Raw genomic sequence first — 19,811 nt, forward strand, 5'->3', positions numbered from 1 at the left:
AACCGCAGATGTGATAAGCAACCTTCCGTCTGTGCAGTGATCATTCCATCACTCCATCAAAGGTAATTTCAACATTTGTTTGAATACAATGGGTGTATGATCATGTAATTAATCGTGTCTTTAAGTTACCCTGTAGTTTCGTCAATCAACACCACCAGCTGGTTCGGCGAGTCAGCTGTTTGTGTTATGAGATGGCAGCAAAATTAATTGAAAATGAATGATTTCCGGGCACTTTGACGCTCTCGCCGGTGGCGGTGTGAACGCACAGTAACAGCTGTCGTCTTTTGCTAACAACAACAAAAGTGTGTGATAGGTTAATCCTAGTCCATAGTTATGCAGCTAGCTCGCTAACAGACTTGATAGCTACTAGAAAGACCTGGAACTACAGGACTCTACGTTGAAAATACCCGTTTGTTGCCTGCCAGGTATCCATGGTAGTCACGTGACTGCAAAGTATGAATTAGGTGTAAATGAGGCTGACATGGAAGACTAGAAATGGGACTTTGAAATATATTTTTAGAAAATCACTTTTAAATTGACCAATAATAGACATTTAAAATGGTTTGTTCATGTTAAAATATGTAGTTAAGTGTATTGATAAATAAATTAATAAAATACATTTTAATTGTAAAATTAATAAAAGCATTTACAAATAGAGTGGTGCAGGGATGATGTCAAAACCCTAGACTAATGCTGCCTTCACGTGCTATCGGAATTATCATAAATACTAGTTTAATTGGACATGAACTCAAGTCAAAATTTAAATGCAATGAGCTCGTAATCACTTTAGAAGTGGGAAGTAGGAAATTTCATGTATTTCATGAAGTAAAGAAAATCCCAGAGTTGGAGGGTGAGGGATTTCCCAATTCAACTGAGTTAGACGTTTTACCAGCAGAGTTAAAAAAGGCATTCAAATCTGAGAAATGACGGCAAAGCCAAAGAGAGTCCAGGTGGTAAACCCAAACAGACCAGTAATGGGACATAAATAAAAACCAGAACATATGGATTAGAGTGGCTGAACCAGAATGACACCCGTCACACCAATAGAGGTCATGCGAGACCGGTGGGGTCTACAAACCACCTTACACTGTATAAATTTTACTGATGTATTTTATGTCATAGAATAAAACCTGAGTTTGTGTTAACCACAGACATTATTTCAGGCATTTATCCAAAAATCCACTGACTTCAAAAATGCAAACTCATTTCTGGGTTTTAGGACTCATTCCCGCGGCACTCTATTGTCTCGGTTTCTTTCTTTCTTACTCAGCTCAGATATCAGCTCTCCCTTTTTAAATGACCATTAATTCCTCCATATACCAGTTTTCTTCAGTGCTGTCTGCAATTCTACGATTCACCTGGGACAAAGAGCATCTGCTGGAGAAGACTATGGCACGCTGATTCTGACAATTCTCTATATGTGTACTTTCAACAGTTGGACTTCAAACAAGCTTTTTCCATCTCATAATGAGCCTACAAAAGGAAAATGATTAAACGTAATAAGGTGTTTTTTTGCAAGAACCGCTAAATCAGATCCCGCATCCAGAAAGGGGCACGCTGACAATCCCACCTTGCGAGCTGTAATGACTTACAATCAGTCTCTGAAAGTCCTGGTTGCTAGGACACATCACTGCCACAGAGGCTGGCAATGAGACTGACAACAAGTCACAAAGAAAGAAAGCGACTGAAATTGGATCAATTTCCTTTTCATATCAGCCATGAGTCATGACACGCAAAAGTCCAAAATAACAAAATAACCTGAGCATTGTCAGCGACAGATACCATCTGGAAGAAGGCAAAAGATGCCATCTGCTCTTAAAAAAATACAGAAAATTGCTTCATGAAGGTCTGTTAGCATTACTTGACTTAACATTTGGGGTGTTTAGACCAAACTCTTAGAAGAAAAGGTTCAATATAGAACCTTAAAGGGTTCTGTAAGGTGGAACCTTTTAGCCCAGGGGTTCATTTTGTGGATTTAGTTTTAATTAATTCATTTTGTTTTAATTTAATTTAATTGTAATTTAATTTTATGAATTAAACCGCTCGTATACATTATCACTAGAAAAAATAAAATAACCCATTAAACAAAACTATTATACAATCATTTAAGACATTTCTCAGTATATAGAATGAAAAAAACACCATAGATATACATTAAAAGCTGGATTTTCACCACAGGGGGACTTTAAAAATTAATGGGGGAGATCGATAATAAGAGAAACATTTAGAGTTCAGGAGCATTTTCATCATGTTCATGTTCACATGAACGTGTGCTTGCAAAGATAAAGGCCTCGGACCTGTGCATGCGTGGATACATGCACAATCATGCTACCTCGCACACACACACACACAGGTTCATGACAAACAAACTATTTTGAGTATTACAAAACAAGCTTTCTTTTTTTACAACAAGCTTTCTCTATTTTTGAAGCGTTATTTTTGACGGGGAACATCAAAGGTGTTACAGGGTTTTCAACACAGCGTTAGTGTTAAGACAGAACGTAGCAAGTAGGTCAAAAGCTCTCTGTAAAGTAAAGCATAATTGTATAATATGGCGTTTAACTTCAATGATCCAATAGCTGCCTTCAAATTCATAAGCAGAAGTTGTATTGAAACAGTGAATTTATCCTGTTAAGGTTGATTCAAAGTTTGCTTCATTTAACTTATGGTACAAAAAAGTTTCCAATAAAATATAACACTTAACCATTGTGGCAAGCAGGGCGGGGCCGAGAGCAGTGGGAACGGAGCGAGGCCTTGATTTTCACAGAGGAGCTACGGAAGGATAAAAGGAGGAATGACGACAGTGAAGGACCAGAGAGGACCAGGTCTGGACTATTTATGTTGCGTTTTATTATGTTTATACACAGTAGTCGTTCGTGAGGGGCTGCTGCTTTACTTTCATTTTGTGTTTGTATATTTTATGATATTAAATTTACGTTGAAACGTTTGCCGGTTCCCGCCTCCTTCTTCCCTGAACCTTTAACACTGATACTACAACCATGAACTAACATAATAAGTAACAATCTGTACCGTTGTCGCCAAGCGATTTGGTCTATAATTTTAAAAACTAAATAATTACAGGATTGAGATTCTCTGCAGACTTGTACTGCCACAGTGAAACATTATCATCACTAAACAAATGCCTTAAAAGGATTTTAAGGCAGTCATTACTCATACAACAAAAACTTGAGAACTATAAACCATCCAATCATTCCTGTTCTTGTTGAACAAGCAGATTCATTGTCTTTGGTCACTCTGGACGACGTCCCTGTTGGCTACAGTGAAGTTATTTAAGACAGCCTTTCCTGTAAGCACAGCTCAAATGTTACTTTAACATACTCTGAAATGTACACAATCTATGTGTAAATTTTTTTAATTAATTACAGGTGTACTGATAGAACCACTAGGTACCAAAAAGAAAATTCTGAATAATAAAAAATATTTTATTATCATATAATATTTTGTGTTCCACAGAATGCAGGTTTGGAACAACAGTAGGCCTAAATTATTTTGGGTGAATTCTCTGCTGAACAAAAACTATCACAGAAGAAAAATACAGAACTTGCATGCTATTGCAAAGTGCAAGAGCGGTAATTATCTCCCTCTTATGCAAGTCGTCATATCTGGTTGATGAAATCAGCAGTATTGACAGTAAAATAAATGGCTCTGTCTCTTAGCGACTGATTTTAATGACAGGCCCTGGAAGTGCTCCGAAAGGAGGGAACCAGAATCGGCCAGATGAAAGACTTGGTACATAAAAGTTCTCACACCCACACCACATCGGAGAAATTACATCAAACACTTGTAGATTCCTGACAGGTACTGAGATTAAATAGTTTGTGTAATTGCTAGGGTTATTTCGAACCAGTTCTATTAAAAACACACACACACACACACACAATCTTGGGTTGTCAGGTTTTACGGGGACTCTCCATAGACATAATGATTTTTATCCTGTACAAACTGTATATTCTATCCCTTAACAATAACCCTTCCGCTAAACCTACCCATCACAGAAAACTTTCTGCATTTTTACATTTTCAAAAAACATTACATTTTGTAGGGTAAGCCTGAACCACACAAACACACACAAATTATTTTTTACAGTCTGAATCTGCAACCAAATTCAGCATTATTCAGTGTTTTGACTATTGTTTATTGTATTCTTTTTGATGCATTTATGTTTATTGGTGATTGTAAAGCACTTTAAGCTTGGTAAAAGCGCTTTATAAATGAATTATTTTAACTATTTCGATTAATGAAATTGATTTCTAATAGTTTTAGTTAACAATAACAACACTGCAGCCAATCCAAACCCAGTGATAATGGTGCAGGGTAACTGGTTAAGTGGTCTAACTGTGAGGGAAAAAAATCTAACTGCATTAATTAACTACAACACTCCCATAAGCAGACCTCTAGCAGAGGCAACTGGTCCCAGGAGAGTGCCCATTTAGAGAGAGAAAGAGTGGTATATCCCTCCTGTGAGAAATCAGAGACGCGCCTAATGCTCCTGCTGTGCTGAGCAACAAGAGACATTGCTTCCTTATTACATTCCACTACAAAACATATACATCAACAGGTAGTGAAGAGAAACCAGTAAGATTTCTGATGTAAATTCATTTAAAAGTTGCGCCACTTTTGCGCACGATATGACATTGAGTCTTAACCAGGTGCAAAAAGTGTTGAAATAGCACTGCAGTTTTTTTTTCTTTCTATGTAAATTAGGCTCATAAAGACATCTTATCAAAAATTTCTTTACTATTTGACTTGCTGAAAGTGTGCATCTGTCTGTACATGTATGTGTTTTTAAAACACAATCTACCTTATTCAGAGAGCAGCGCCATGACAGGGTGAGTCATAGGATAGACTTACTGTGTTTTCAATGGCATCCGCTATAAAAAGCTGTATTGAGCTCCTAGATCACTTATAATTTTGCAAAGCTAATATTGTCTGGGTGTTTTTGTCTACTGAAATTCCTTGGAAAGAACAATCCAAAAACACATTAAATAAAAGTGCAACCCACTGAAGAGATCTATGTCTATCCCTCACAGCCTCACTTTTATTCCTGATAAAAAATAAAGATGGCGCTGCTGTGAATAAGGTCTATTGAGCAGACTAGAACAATTGTGAAGCAATGAAGCAATTCTGTAGTCATAATAGTGACAGTAAAGACGTTTCTGTCATGACAACTCTCTGAGTGCTTGGCATGGTAATGGGTATGACAATGTTGTATGTTTGGTCTTTGCGGAAATAGATGTGCTACTCTGCTACTGCTGCTTTTATTGTCAAGTACGACATGCTGCTGCTGCTGCTTTTATTGCTGGCGCTGCTGCAGAGCAAGTACGACATGCTGCTGCTGTACAATATAGCGTACATGAATTACCAGTAGCAGATCTATACAGGTGGAGCTGGGGGAGGTGGAGGTTTTCTGAAAGCGCGCTGCACTGCTAAGGCAAATCCTTCCCTAGTATTTGAAGGCTGAGCAGCGAGCTCATTGGCTGATACGGCAGGAACCAATCAGCTTTGCCCTATAGATAACGATGTGATTATGAACAGGTGAGTTAAGGACCTATTAAGGTGATGATACACAGGGCAACTTTTTGAGCAATGTTGCCATCAACGGGCAACTAAATGAGACACAGGGCCCACGACCAATCTAAATTATCCAGAGAAATTTATTGCCCATTTTCACTGGGAAAGTGCCCAAGCAACAATCGCTCGACAAGATTGACCAGCAACATTGCTCAAAAAGCTGCCCTGTGTATCATCACCTTTAGCATGCGCCATCTAGAGTTTCATGCCAGAACTTTGGATTTATAATGTTATAAAATATTTATTTTTCACATAAATTTTTTCACATAAAAAAGAATCTTGAAAAACAATTATTGCAATGTCCACAAAAGTATAGGCAGCACAACTTTTTTTAACACTGATGATAAGAATGTTTCTTGAACACCAGATCAGCATGTTATTTCTGAAGGATCATGTGACACTGAAGACTTAAGTAATGATGCTGAAAATTCAGCTTTAAAATTCAAACAGTAATATTTTGAAATGGTATACAATTTAAGATAAGTTTTCTATTTAAATATAATTTAAAATGTAATGTATTCCTGTGATGGCAAATCACAGGAATACATTACATTTTAAATTACATTCAAATAGAAAACTTATTTTAAATTGTATACCATTTCAAAATATTACTGTTACCAAGTTACTAATGTTACTGTTACTAATATTAAGCTGTTACCAAGGCTATTTTAACATTAACAGTCTCAAATGATACAGTCATGTTACCAAAATTGTTGAGCCCAGCCTAGGAACCCACATCTTACGTAACCACAAACAGATCTACATAACTTCACCCCAGTGTTGGCTAAAGCTCAGGAGGTAGTAATCCTGACAGCTCTGACTGAATTATTGATTCCTGTCACATTATAGGGTTTGTAGGCTGATGCCTGCCAAAATCTCATTCAAAAAAGCTGGTGAAGAAGCATGCCAACGACAGAGCAAAGGGCACTAGAGCTGCAGTCAACCAAATGGACTTAGAGATCAAAAACCACCTTGTTTGCTTGGATTTCCATCCTTGATTTATCTTGACTATAGGTTAATGTTGGAGGAATATTGTCATTAACACTCTAGCTGCTGGGTCCCACACCCAAAAAAAGATATTTAACATATCTAAAAAGTTGTAAAGAGGTTGAACAGGTGGGCGTCTCAAAAGAAATGCAATAAAGTACGCACTCCAGAATGCCTGCATTTCTTGACTCATTCTTGCCTGGACTTGCATTACGACTTGGGCGGCGGCAGCTAAAGTGGTCAAAGAAGTTGAAAAGTACGATATGCGTGCAATGGTGTCTATATAAAGCAAAAGTAATGTTGTAAAATCTGAACACTGAAGTGACTGGCAGAGCTGACACTGATAAAGGTCTTGCCATCCATGTCTGGTCATGGAAATATCCTGGAAATATCTGCATCATCAGCTATGCGAACTCTAATTCCGTATTAACCAACCTCTTACATCACATTGATACAATTTGGCTTTCAACTAGATGCACTTCAGAACTGCACTTCTTTTCACTTACTGTCATGCATGGCAGCCGCAATTTTAACTGCTAAATTTGATGAATATTTTATAGTGTAACAGAGCAGATTGTGAACAGAGGCTGTATAACTCTTTGTTAGTGGAGGGTTATGAAAAAACGATGACTTAACCTGAGGCATATGACTTATCCAGAGGCATTATTAATAATGTATCCATACAAGAAAGCTATAATAGGCAGATGATTCCGGCAAAAACAGAACACATCTGCTGAAAGGTGCTTGGTAATGTATATATCCAATCAGTATGTCAATAGACAATAAACAATTTGTTTTGTTTTGTAATATAGTTCTCTAGAATGCCGTGCCATCGAAAAAGTCAAAACTTGAGGGAACGAGCGAGTTAATGAATCTTTTTAGTGTGATTCAAAAGATTCGAGTCACTTGGATGAATCAAAGTCCCCGCTATTTAGATTGTAAATAGAATGTAGGCTAGTACCAGATGATAGCAATGAAAAGAAAAACCTTTGGTCTTTTATAAAACATATAGAAGTAAGTTACTTAAAATACCATGGCCTTTGATCTTACATAGCCTACAAGCAAACGAAATCTGAACAAAATAACGTGGAAAATAATGGGGAACCGAAACATCTCTCGTCTAGCTCCCTTCCCTAGAGTGTTCTTTTGCTTCATTACTTAATGTTACAAATGGTTGTATTTAGGACATCTGTAAATATAATCTCTTCTTTTGCAGAACGTCGCTCTAGCGCAGGCTCGTGACTATGGCGCTGTTTCGAAACATATCGAGCTGCCTACATAGACATCATCATGGGGTTCATGGGTGCTCGCATGCATGATGTTAGACTTCTCTGAAAGCGCCTAGCTAAATGCCTATAAATCCTTTTTAAAACAGATAACGTTACATATTTGGTTTAGCAACGTGTGTTGCTAAACCAAATATGTTATCTGTGTGACTCATAGTCAACAGACAATATTTTGAGAAAAATACAGGAAAGAAAAGAAGGGAAACGGGCGTTATGAAACACGCGAAGATGAATTTCAGGCTTGTTATGTTGTACTCTAAAATATCGTACTAAAACGCTCTTATGTCATGCAGTTGTCGGTGGCAGACGTGCGCATCAAATGTGCTGGATTTACAGCAAACGACTCCACACTAGCTAGCGCTCTTTGCTAGGCAAAATGTCAAAAGCGAAACATAAATCCCAGTTAAAGTGACAGTTTACCTGGTCCACTGGCAGATCAATAATCTTACTAATTGGCTGCAGCAGTGTAGAGCCTGTGCAAGACGTAGAAGTGGCCATGTTTCAGTCCAGCTCCACTCCCTAACAGTCAGATCGCCCAAAACACTGTCCGTCCTCTTCCTCTCCTTCTCTTCCTCTCTTTATGGTGGATGGGTGTTGGGAATGCTGTTTTAGGTGTTGCTCTCGCGGACTGTCAGCGCTGTAGCACCGCCTGAACATCAACACAAAGCCCGTGTAGGCGGACTGACTCGCCCAACCCCTCCATTACATCAAACTATTGCTGCTCAATTACACACACGAGAACACACACACACACACACACACAGATCAAAAGAACTTAACTGCCACTCCCTCTCATTCATCCCTCTCATTTGCCACAGCAGTACACTCATATTAATTGAGTATGATTTTTTTAAGACATAACATAAATTAAATTAACATGCACATGAGACTCCAGACAAATCATGAGGGGGTCGCCCCCTCATGGCCGCGGCCATGTTGACATCACATGACCAGCTGTCATGCAATTGAGTTTATAATAATAATAACTTCTCAAAGTGCTTTACGAATCAATAATCAAGTACAAACATTAAAAAATAAATGTAACAAATTAGTTACTGAATACAAGGATACATCATGAATGAAAAAAAAAGCTTTCTCAGTAACACTTTAAAATAACTTAACATCAACAAACATTAAGACAGCTAAATATTTCTCATATATTAGGCTACTTACCAAAATGTCATAAAATTATGTATATTTGGACACGGATCCCCTGCAATACATATGAGAAAATTGTATTGTATTGCATGATTAATATTGGAACAGAACTAGTCTGCCTGACTTCTATGACCTAAAAATTAGACCCAGAACCAAGATTTGACCAATATGATGTCTATTATAAATGTTCTTATTGTGCAGTAAGAATTACAACAAGGTCACGAGGACCAGACTTTCTTTCCTGAAAAAATATTTTTAGTGCATCACGCCATAGAGCTGTTATGGGAATTCCAATAAACTCCTGTTGATCCAGTCTTTGAGTTCATTGGTGTCGGTCTTTATAAACAATGACCCCTCAAGTTCAAACAAGATGCTTCTGCACAGATCATCTTCCAAAAATCTTCACACATTGTGCTTTTGCTCACGTCTCTTTAGCCTCAATAAACTCCCAATTGCTGCTTATTAATAGTTAGAACGGTAGTTGTTTAGTTATTGGGTAGAATTAAGAGATGTAGAATATGATCATGCAGAATAAGGCATTAATATGTGCTTTATAAGTATTAATAAACAGACAATATCCTAGCAATAGGCTATGCATGCTAATAAGCAACTAGTTAATAATGAGAATTGGACCCTAAACCAAAGTGTTACCATGTATTGTATTCAGAGCACAATGGTCAAATTGTTTTGTTTGTAGTTAGTACTTTTCGTATCAGTTATTTTATTATATGCTCAGCATCAACACTTATAAGTGGACTTGTATGAGGAGAAGCGCTCGAGTGCAGTAGTCAGAGAGTGCCATCTACTGGTCATGTTAGAATGTGAAAATCAAATAAATATCCCTGTTTTATCACTTCAGTTTGTCATTTATTAAGAATTTAACTTGTTTTTAATTAACAAATTTGTTAGACAAAAACGTCTTGACAAAAATGTCAGTGAGATATTGTTTATTAAGCAGGGTCTGGCAGCAGACTTGTTTATTTGCAACCTGTTTCATTCTTGCCAACAGCATAAATATGATATCTACAATTCTACATAATAAATAACCTATAAATAATAACCATTGCCAAATGTGTTGCTAAGTTTCACAATTACATATACTCACCTAAAGGATTATTAGGAACACCATACTAATACTGTGTTTGACCCCCTTTCACCTTCAGAACTGCCTTAATTCCAGGTGGCATTGATTCAACAAGGTGCTGAAAGCATTCTTTAGAAATGTTGGCCCATATTGATAGGATAGCATCTTGCAGTTGATGAAGATTTGTGGGATGCATATCCAGGGCACGAAGCTCCTGTTCCACCACATCCCAAAGATGCTCTATTGGGTTGAGATCTGGTGACTGTGGGGGCCATTTTAGTACAGTGAACTTATTGTCATGTTCAAGAAACCAATTTGAAATGATTCGAGCTTTGTGACATGGTGCATTATCCTGCTGGAAGTAGCCATCAGAGGATGGGTACATGGTGGTCATAAAGGGATGGACATGGTCAGAAACAATGCTCAGGTAGGCCGTGGCATTTAAACGATGCCCAATTGGCACTAAGGGGCCTAAAGTGTGCCAAGAAAACATCCCCCATACCATTACACCACCACCACCAGCCTGCACAGTGGTAACAAGGCATGATGGATCCATGTTCTCATTCTGTTTACGCCAAATTCTGACTCTACCATCTGAATGTCTCAACAGAAATCGAGACTCGTCAGACCAGGCAACATTTTTCCAGTCTTCAACTGTCCAATTTTGGTGAGCTTGTGCAAATTGTAGCCTCTTTTTCCTATTTGTAGTGGAGATGAGTGGTACCCGGTGGGGTCTTCTGCTGTTGTAGCCCATCCGCCTCAAGGTTGTGCGTGTTGTGGCTTCACAAATGCTTTGCTGCATACCTCGGTTGTAACGAGTGGTTATTTCAGTCAAAGTTGCTCTTCTATCAGCTTGAATCAGTCGGCCCATTCTCCTCTGACCTCTAGCATCAACAAGGCATTTTCGCCCACAGGACTGCCGCATACTGGATGTTTTTCCCTTTTCACACCATTCTTTGTAAACCCTAGAAATGGTTGTGCGTGAAAATCCCAGTAACTGAGCAGATTGTGAAATACTCAGACCGGCCCGTCTGGCACCAACAACCATGCCACGCTCAAAATTGCTTAAATCACCTTTCTTTCCCATTCTGACATTCAGTTTGGAGTTCAGGAGATTGTCTTGACCAGGACCACACCCCGAAATGCATTGAAGCAATTGCCATGTGATTGGTTGATTAGATAATTGCATTAATGAGAAATTGAACAGGTGTTCCTAATAATCCTTTAGGTGAGTGTATATAAGTTTGCTTTTAGTAGGCTAACAACTGTAAGGGCATTTCAAGCTGGTACTGTTTGTGAATGAAAACAAAGGCAGACATTTTTTCAAAGCAGCGTTTATCAATCAATCAATCAATCAAACTTTATTAAAGACTCAAAGTCCAATTAAAAAATCCGGATCCGTTTACATATAGCCTACTGTAATTCAGGTGATTTGATTTCATACATTTGATTTCAGATTTGAGTTCAGTTACTATTAAAATTAAATGCAAATGTCACAGTCTGACAGCGCATGTCCATTTTAGAGTTCCAGGATGTCCACAGATTACCTAAACCACTCGACCAAAGTCGTATTGTAACAACACCTGCTTGTTTGGCTTTTTTACTATGTATAGCTCAGTGGACTTCATGTTAACACACATTTAAGTAACATTGGTGGGTCAGCATATTAGTTCAAGGTTAGTACAAGTTCAGTACAAGGCTTTGCTGCTCTGCTGAACATCTGCTCGACACGCAAGTGCAACGGCAAACATATCCAGCCTGAGTGGTTGTAAGACTCGTTATTCATTGTGTCTCAGTGTCTGGACGCACATGTTAAGCTCACACGACACACACAGCTCGGGTTTAGCAACAGTACAGTAAAGAACAGGGTTGAAACTAAATTTCTGCTTAATTGTTTAGGCCAGGGGTCACCAAACTCGGTCCTGGAGGGCCTGTCCTGCAGAACTCCATCGCACCTGCTTGAAAGTGTCTATGCCTAGCGAGACCTTAGATGGTTCAGGTGTTTAATTGGGGTTGGAGCTAAAATCTGCAGGACAGCGGCCCTCCAGGACCGAGTTTGGTGACCCCTGGTTTCGGCTAATATTTTTTAGATACTACCATCTTGCCAATTAACCTATTTTGTTAATTTATTTTTATACAGTAGTGTACTAGTCTTTATAAAGGCAGTGTCAATGTTTTAAATGTTTAACTTAATAAAATGTTTCATGTGGAACCAATTAACTGGTGTCAAGTCAATATTAATTTAATATGTTTGAATCAACCTCTCATTCCAGTATGCAGTAACTTGGGAACAAACAGACAGAGAAGAATCACTCTCATTCACTTTCATACACTGACTCATTGGAGTAAATGGTCTAATTTTGCAGAGAGAGAAAAACTTACATTTACATAAATACAGGTAAGTGGAATAATTCATAAATATTATTGTTTTTGTTCAGTTTAAAAATAAAAAAGCCAGTTATTCAGGATCTGTACCTGCTGAAAAGTTCCTTTTGACCCCACTAAACAAGTTATCAACATTTTTCCTACACTCCATGATGCTTTGCATGAATTATTTGAGGAACATTCATTGAGTTGCAAACAATTAATGAAACTGTTTAAAGTCGGCATAAAATTAAAGTTTCAAGATTGAAGTCTCTTCTTTCCAATTGTGACGTACATATCAGAGAGAAATGGCTTCCCGACTCGATCAAGAAAAGATTTTGGCAATTGGGAATTGACTGGATGGTTGTGGTTGGAATTGAGTAACAGGTTGTCCCGCCCTTGCGCCAGTAAACACCATCAGAAAAGAGATGTCGCTGTAGGAGGGAGTTATTTAGATTTAGATTTTTTTTGTAAATATGTGCATGGATAAATCATTTATAATAAATACTGAAATATTCCATTTAAAAAAAAATTGATTTCATGGTGACTTTTACTTGACCCATATAATGCAACAAATAAGCAAAAGCAGAGAGACCAAGTAGCAGTTCTTGCATTTTATTTGACAGAATACTAATATAACTAGTTGGTCCGATCCAATAAAGATACAAAAAGTTCAACTATATACATAAAAACTAAGAAAATAGAATGGATATAGAAAAAAGATGCAGTTCAAAACACATTATACAAATCTGAGCTTTATAAAGTCTACAATGTAAGAAGTTACTATATGAAGAAAAAAGCACTTCACACAGCTTTTAGTCAACCGCCTGACAAGACACAACAATGCACTTATTTTTCGCCGTGCTTTTCAGTGTGCCATTTTTTGAAGCAGTTCCTCGTAGGCACAAAGCACAAAGCTACACTGCATTTTGAACAGTACACAGGTGTCTTTACTTTGAGACCTGAAAGTTTGCAAAAGACACAGACTCTCCTCCCACTTGTGGCATCTGACCCGTAATACTCTGGCCAGCATGGCTCATTCTTTGAGTTGTCCTCAGTTGTGGGGGTCTTGGGGGCAGGTGATGAGTTGGACAGTGTACCAATCTTTACCAGCTCAGACACAAGTGTCTCTCTATATTTCTTCTGGGTGAGAGGGCTCTTATTCTGAGATTTGGACAGTTGCTGATGGAGAATAAAACTGTTCACCACGGCGATATCGATGAAATGAAAAAAAAAGGTCTTGTACCATTTTCTGGTTTTGTGTAGGACATTGTAGTACCCAATTAGAGCATCCGAAACGTCCACACCTCCCATATACTTATTGTAGTCCTTCGTTGCTGCTGGAATTGGGATCTCCCTAATTTCCCACTCATTCTTGGGATTCCTAACACGCCTGGTGATGGTAGCACCATCATATGCCTTGTGCATCGTTGAACACATTGAAACCAACTTTGAGTCCATCCACCTCACAAAGAGGAGCTTACCTTTCCGAAGCCAGCGCATGGATCCCTTTTGGGCTCTGAGGCTGAGTTCATTGGTCATTGTTCTAGGAAAGCCCTGTTGGTGGGAACGTATCGTGCCGCACGCAAGTGTCTTTTTATCCAGCAAGTCCAATAAAAGGCCTGGGCTTGTGTAGAAGTTGTCCATATAAACCTGGTAGCCTTTGCCAAGAAGAGGCAGATCCAGGAGGCGCATCACAGAATCGTAACTCAGTCCTTTACCTGTGGCCAGCAAAGATTTACCTTCATAAACAAAGAAGTTCCATGTGTAGGCACAGGCAGAATCAGCAAGAACAAAGAGTTTGTAACCCCACTTGGTAGGCTTGTCCTTCATGTACTGCTTGAAGCCGATTCTCGCTCTAGTGGCCACCATCCTCTCATCCACCGACAGCTGTCTGTTTGGATGGAAGTACATTTTGCACGCATTGACGATGTCGGTGTAAAGTGGCTTGATTTTGAAAAGTCTGTCATGGTCACAAGTCCCTTTTTTCAGTGCATTCGCTCGATCCTCCTTAAGATCGCAAAGATGCAGATTCCAAGTGATGGCATTAAATCTGCACCTGGACATCACCGATTTTGGAAAAGGTAAAGAGTAAATGTCTTTTCTGGACCAGTAGTCTAAAATATTTTTTCCGCTGAGAAGCCCCATGTAAATAACCAGCGCAATAAACGAATACATTTCATGTGCTTTCAAAGGCACCCAAAGGAATTTTTTACCATCTTCAGACATCCTCATTTTTCCATAACTATTTGTGTTCGTCACAATGGTGTCTATCACAGAGGTTGAGAAGAAAAGCTGAAATAGTTGTAAGGGGGAATACATTCTGTCCATGACGACCTGAGGTCCTGGGGTTCGCTTTGGTAAAAAATGGGGTAGCACTGGAGCTTCATCCTCCACGCTGATGTCATTCCAAGCGTCTGTGTCACTCTCCACTGACCTGCCACTTGCAGACCTTTTTCTCACCCGTGGAGAACGAGACCTTCCTTTGGGAGTTGACCGTGGACCTGAAGAATCACCACCACAAGATGTGGGGGTTCTGGGGGTGCGAGGTGTGCTGGTGGGGGATATAAAGAGAAGCCGTTGTTTTTTGGGGCTTGGCTCACTTTCTGGTTCCCATTCTTCTTCACTTGAGTCTAAACTGTAACAAACACAAAATGATCAATGGGCATGCGCAATACACGTGCATCTGATGCTTGCATATGTAAATCGAACACGTGCACAAGTAATTTACATGGACATAACAGTTGCATAAATGCAATATGCACAAAATCTCGCAAAAATTCAAAGGAACACGCAAAAGATGCAAAATGCACAATGCAATTCACGCAAGCAACATCTGCACAAATGTGCGGGACAATTCATATATGCACGGAACAACAGATTTATAAACAAAACGCACCGAGCAGATACACAGATACATTTGTGATATGAAACACAAATACGTGAATCAGGTCATAATGTGTACGTACTCCTCAAAATCAGTTTCCTCTTCTTCGTCGCTATCGGCCTCTCTCAAAGGCTCCTCGTCGCAAAATTCGTTGTCCCTTACACGACCGAGCTCTGCCTCTTCCAAAGCAGAATTCACACCAAAACGCAGCTTTCGGGCAGCTCTATCCTTTCTAGAAGCCATTGTGTCCACAGACAAGTGCGGGCAACGAAAGAATGTAGATAAATGCTGTTCAAAGTGCTAAACACGTATGAGACGTGCATTTGCAGAGCCGCAGAGCGAAACGTGAACGTTACCTGCAGCGCTAGCCTAGTCCAGCAGCAGCTGCAGACCGGAACTCACGAATGCCCAAACCCACTTCCAGTTCCTCCACTAACCCCCTAACCTCCCTACAACCATAACAAATACACCCTGACTAATGGCAAAGCCCTGTCCACCACTAACCATAACCTCACTGAGACTATATACAAGACTTATAAGTCTATAAAAAGCAGAAAGCTGGGCGACACGGTCTGACCAATCAGAATCAAATATTCCAAATAAATAAAAAAATATATTAATTAATTAATAAAATAATTAAAAAGAATAAATAAATAAATAAATGTTATTAGCACGAAAACACAAAAAGTCAACATTATGACACAGGTCATAATCATGAGATAAAAAGGTCATGATTAATTATGAAATAAAACTTTAATATATGACATAAAACAGTAGTGAGATAAAAAATGCAATATTTTGAGGGAAAAAAGTGTCAAAATTAGCCTATAAGATAAGGCATAAAAAGGTAAGAAATAAAAGTCAAAATTATTACATAATTATTACATAATTATTACATAAAAACACAAATGTAATGAAAAATATGTTTATAATTTTTTTGTCATAATTATGATTTTTATTTCTCCTTATAATGTCATAGTTTTAACTTAGGCCTATAGTTTTTTTTTTACTTTTTATTTTTTATCAACATTTTTATTGTTTTCCAAATGGAGAAGGGGGGGGGGGGGGGGGGGGGGGGGTTACAGACATATCCAAAATCACATGTGACTATGTTGAATTGAGAAAAGTAAAATAATAAAAAAACAAAAAAACATCACATTGTTAAGATAATACATACAGCGACAAAAACATGTTCGGCAGGTAGAGTTCACAATAATGATTGCCTAGCTGTTGTCCCTGGTCCAAGGCCTATAGTTTTTATGTCATAATTTTAACTTTTTATCTCATGTTTGTGACTTAGATGTTAATTTTTTTACCTCATAATCATTACTATCTCATTATTTCGATTTTTTTTTTTTTTTCATTACTTTGATTTTTTTTTTTTTTTTTTTTTTTGGCGGAAATGGGCTTTCATATTAACTATAAAGAGTATGTCTGTTTTTTATTGTATTTCTATAATTATTTTGTATATAACTTATTTTTGTCATTGTACAGCATGGGTCAACTGTTGTGGTTTTTAATTGTGCTTTATGAATAGAGTAGACATTGAAATTGTAAATATGGAACAGAGTAAAGTACATCACATAGCCTACTCCTGATATAGCCCCATGTAAGCAGACTGAACTGTACATTGCAGCCTCTGCAGATGTTATACATTCCTAAAGTAAACCTCCTCAATAAGAAACAATTTATTCTAAGAGACACCAGTAGAGGTCATGAATCAACCCCTGCATGCTTTCACTCTTCATTATGAGCTCTGAGTGGAGAGCATATTAACATTCAGAAGAGAGCCTGCTGTGCAAAATGGGAATTAGAGATAAAACTTGCTCATCATATGAATAATTTTACAAAATTCATATAACAGGAGTTAATTTGATTGGTTTCGATGTCATTGGGGTCATCAGGTCATCATTGTGTTCAAATATCCACAATACATAAACCAAAAGCACAGTAGTATTGTCTTTAATGTCACATTTCCACAGTAGCCTGAACAGAATTAAACTGTATGAGGCATACATTTATGAATAGTGTTTCCTCTTTTTAGCCTGAAGTGACTGCAGTCTTTTGTGAGGATGCAAATGCACATATCTCGCTAAAGGGTTGTAGCTTTTACAAATAGCAATAAATCACCATAATAGGGCAATAGAGCAAATACATAGTCTTTATTTCACGCTGCGCTTGTTTGTACTACTTTATGGAAGGTGTAACTGTCTGAAAATACATGCTCACATAGATTTTTAAAGAGTTATAATCACTGTTAAAGGACTCTTTAATAATGCATTTAAGACAGAATGCAAAAAGTAAAGCACATTTCTGCAGAAAATTAAACCAAAGCACTGTTCTGCGAATGTTGCTTAATATTTAATGTTCTGATCAGTTAAAAATCTCTTTAGATTGTTCTTTAGAGTCTGTTAAATGTGTGTTACTGACAAACAATTTAGTGAATTATTTATGTTGAAAGATAATATCGATTAATTATTCTCCATAGATAGATAGATAGATAGATAGATAGATAGATAGCCTACATATAGCCTTTATATATACTGTACATATGTGTGTGTGTGTACTGGACATTAAAAATATAAAATACCAGCTCAATATCTCTTGCACTGGAGAACAAAAACTACTTTATCTGATAATCAATGCGAATTCAACTGCTCATATAGTAAGACTGGCTCATTACAGGCCTCAGCAATTACAGAATTATCATTTTAATTAGTCTTTTGTTTCAGAGGCAGGGGAGGGTGAAGCTTATATTGGAAGAGGTATGGCAACTAATAATTATAATAATGGCACTAAAAGTACTCTTACTCTACAAGCTAATGAATTTATATCCAGGAAAGAGGATGGGGTTTCTTTCTTGAAGCCCAAAAGATACATCTAAAATATTTTGAAATTATTATAGGCCTATAATTACACATCATTAGCAAAAATTCTAATATCATTCACAAACGCATTTGGCCTACAACAATACTTTATCCCAGCAGCACTCTATTATTGGGCAACTTCAAAAGTGGGCATAAAGATTATTAGTCAGTAAGAATTTCAGTTTCAGTCTATGACTTTTGAACTACTCATAATGGACTATTTTTATAAAGTGTTATGTCCTTGTTGGAGTTTGGGATTTAAAATCAACAGTACACTTTCGTTGTATGTGAAAGCTGCCTAAAACATTTGTAACAAAAACATTTAAAATAATAATTTGTAAGAAACAACAACAGCAACAAAAAAAAAACATTAAAAAAATAATAATTCCGTGGTGAGCATGAGTAAATAAAGTCAGAATTTTATTGTTGGGCGAACTATAGCTTTAAAAACTTAAAAGTAAAAAATAAAAAAAACACTTGTAAAAAAATCCTTGGCTTCAGAGAGACATTAAATGTCAATTTCTTTTATTTACACGCTTAAAAATGTCCTTCTCCACCTTAAGAGAGGCGCTCACGATCCTAAAGGCGATCTACAATCAGGCCACGCCCTGCGTCAGTTACGATTGGCTGAAAGCTGTTAGCTCTGGTTCCTCATTGGTCACTCCTTTCCCATTGAATCTCCTCCACCTTTACTTTGTCAATTTCTGCGCTTTCATTGAATTGCGTTGCAAGAGCTGCATCGACCCAAAGCCTGCAGCAATCTCAGCACGACAACGTACACTAGTCCCTTAACAGATGAGGACTACATCACCAGACTGGTTTATTATCAAACGAGTGGACCAAATTCGCACTTTCTTTCACTGGTGGAAGAACTGAGAACCAACACCGTGGGAGAGAGATTTCCCGTCGTAGAAGCGTCACTTCTCTGTAGTTGGCTAATGATTTTTATTAATTCCCAACTTGTCTTTAATCCACCGAGGACAAAACACAGCGATGATAAGACTTCAGGACGCTCATGAGAGTTTTATTTCGTCACTGTATCTCTGAATTTCGACATTAAGTGCACCACAACCGGTCATTAAAAGGATTAAAACCGACATTTGTGGGTTTTGCGAAAGGAAATACAATGCCGGACCAGATCACAGTGGCGGAGTTTGTGGCGGAGACCAATGAAGATTATAAATCGCCCACCGCCTCAAACTTCACCACTAGAATGACTCACTGCAGGAATACTGTAGCCGCACTGGAGGAGGTGAGACTCATAACTTTAATTAACCTGCTATTTTGCTATTGTTAAAACCTTGCTGGGTGTTTTGCTTACTTGCAAGACCTCTAGAGTCAGATATTGCCACCCCCCTCCTTCTTAGAGTAACTAAATGAGTTACTGAGGAGGCAAATCCTTTGTTGATGCCTCACCCATCAGACAACTGCTGTATTGCATTGTCTTATGCTGATTATTAGATTTAATAAACAGTTAGTTTATTCACTGCTTATTTAGATAAATGCACAGGCTGAAATACATACATTGAGTGGGTTAGAATTTATATGGAAGAAAAATAATAGTTGATCAGCACCTGTTACAATTA

The 19,811-nt window shown here is 37.9% G+C and overlaps 3 protein-coding genes across 5 annotated transcripts in view; 1 reads left to right on the plus strand and 2 right to left on the minus strand.

Moving 5' to 3' along the window:
* mboat2a (membrane bound O-acyltransferase domain containing 2a) overlaps positions 1-8,577 on the minus strand; it is a 64,502-nt gene extending 55,925 nt beyond the window's left edge. Inside the window, exon 1 of the mRNA XM_084097765.1 lies at positions 8,286-8,577. Coding sequence (XP_083953891.1) covers positions 8,286-8,363 — 78 coding nt within the window. The 5' untranslated portion in view covers positions 8,364-8,577. The remainder of the gene's footprint in view (positions 1-8,285) is intronic.
* A 4,499-nt stretch (positions 8,578-13,076) lies between these two features.
* On the minus strand, positions 13,077-15,778 carry LOC311071879 (piggyBac transposable element-derived protein 4-like). The gene is made up of 2 exons (XM_084096456.1): positions 15,441-15,778; positions 13,077-15,109 (listed from the first exon to the last, which is right to left on the minus strand). The coding sequence occupies exons 1-2, from the start codon at positions 15,599-15,601 to the stop codon at positions 13,321-13,323; spliced, it is 1,950 nt and encodes a 649-aa protein (XP_083952582.1). The 5' UTR covers positions 15,602-15,778; the 3' UTR covers positions 13,077-13,320.
* A 3,129-nt stretch (positions 15,779-18,907) lies between these two features.
* The window catches only part of asap2a (ArfGAP with SH3 domain, ankyrin repeat and PH domain 2a), a 61,439-nt gene continuing 60,535 nt past the window's right edge, over positions 18,908-19,811 (plus strand). For 2 of the 3 annotated variants that reach the window (XM_084096107.1, XM_084096108.1), the window contains exon 1: positions 18,934-19,477. In XM_084096107.1, the coding sequence (XP_083952233.1) occupies positions 19,352-19,477 (126 nt within the window). In that variant the 5' untranslated portion in view covers positions 18,934-19,351. Of the gene's footprint in view, positions 19,478-19,811 lie in introns of all 3 variants that reach the window. The other variant, XM_084096109.1, reaches the window with a different exon arrangement.

Source organism: Abramis brama (assembly GCF_963993115.1).
Source record: "Abramis brama genome assembly, chromosome: 21".
NCBI lineage: Eukaryota > Metazoa > Chordata > Actinopteri > Cypriniformes > Leuciscidae > Abramis > Abramis brama.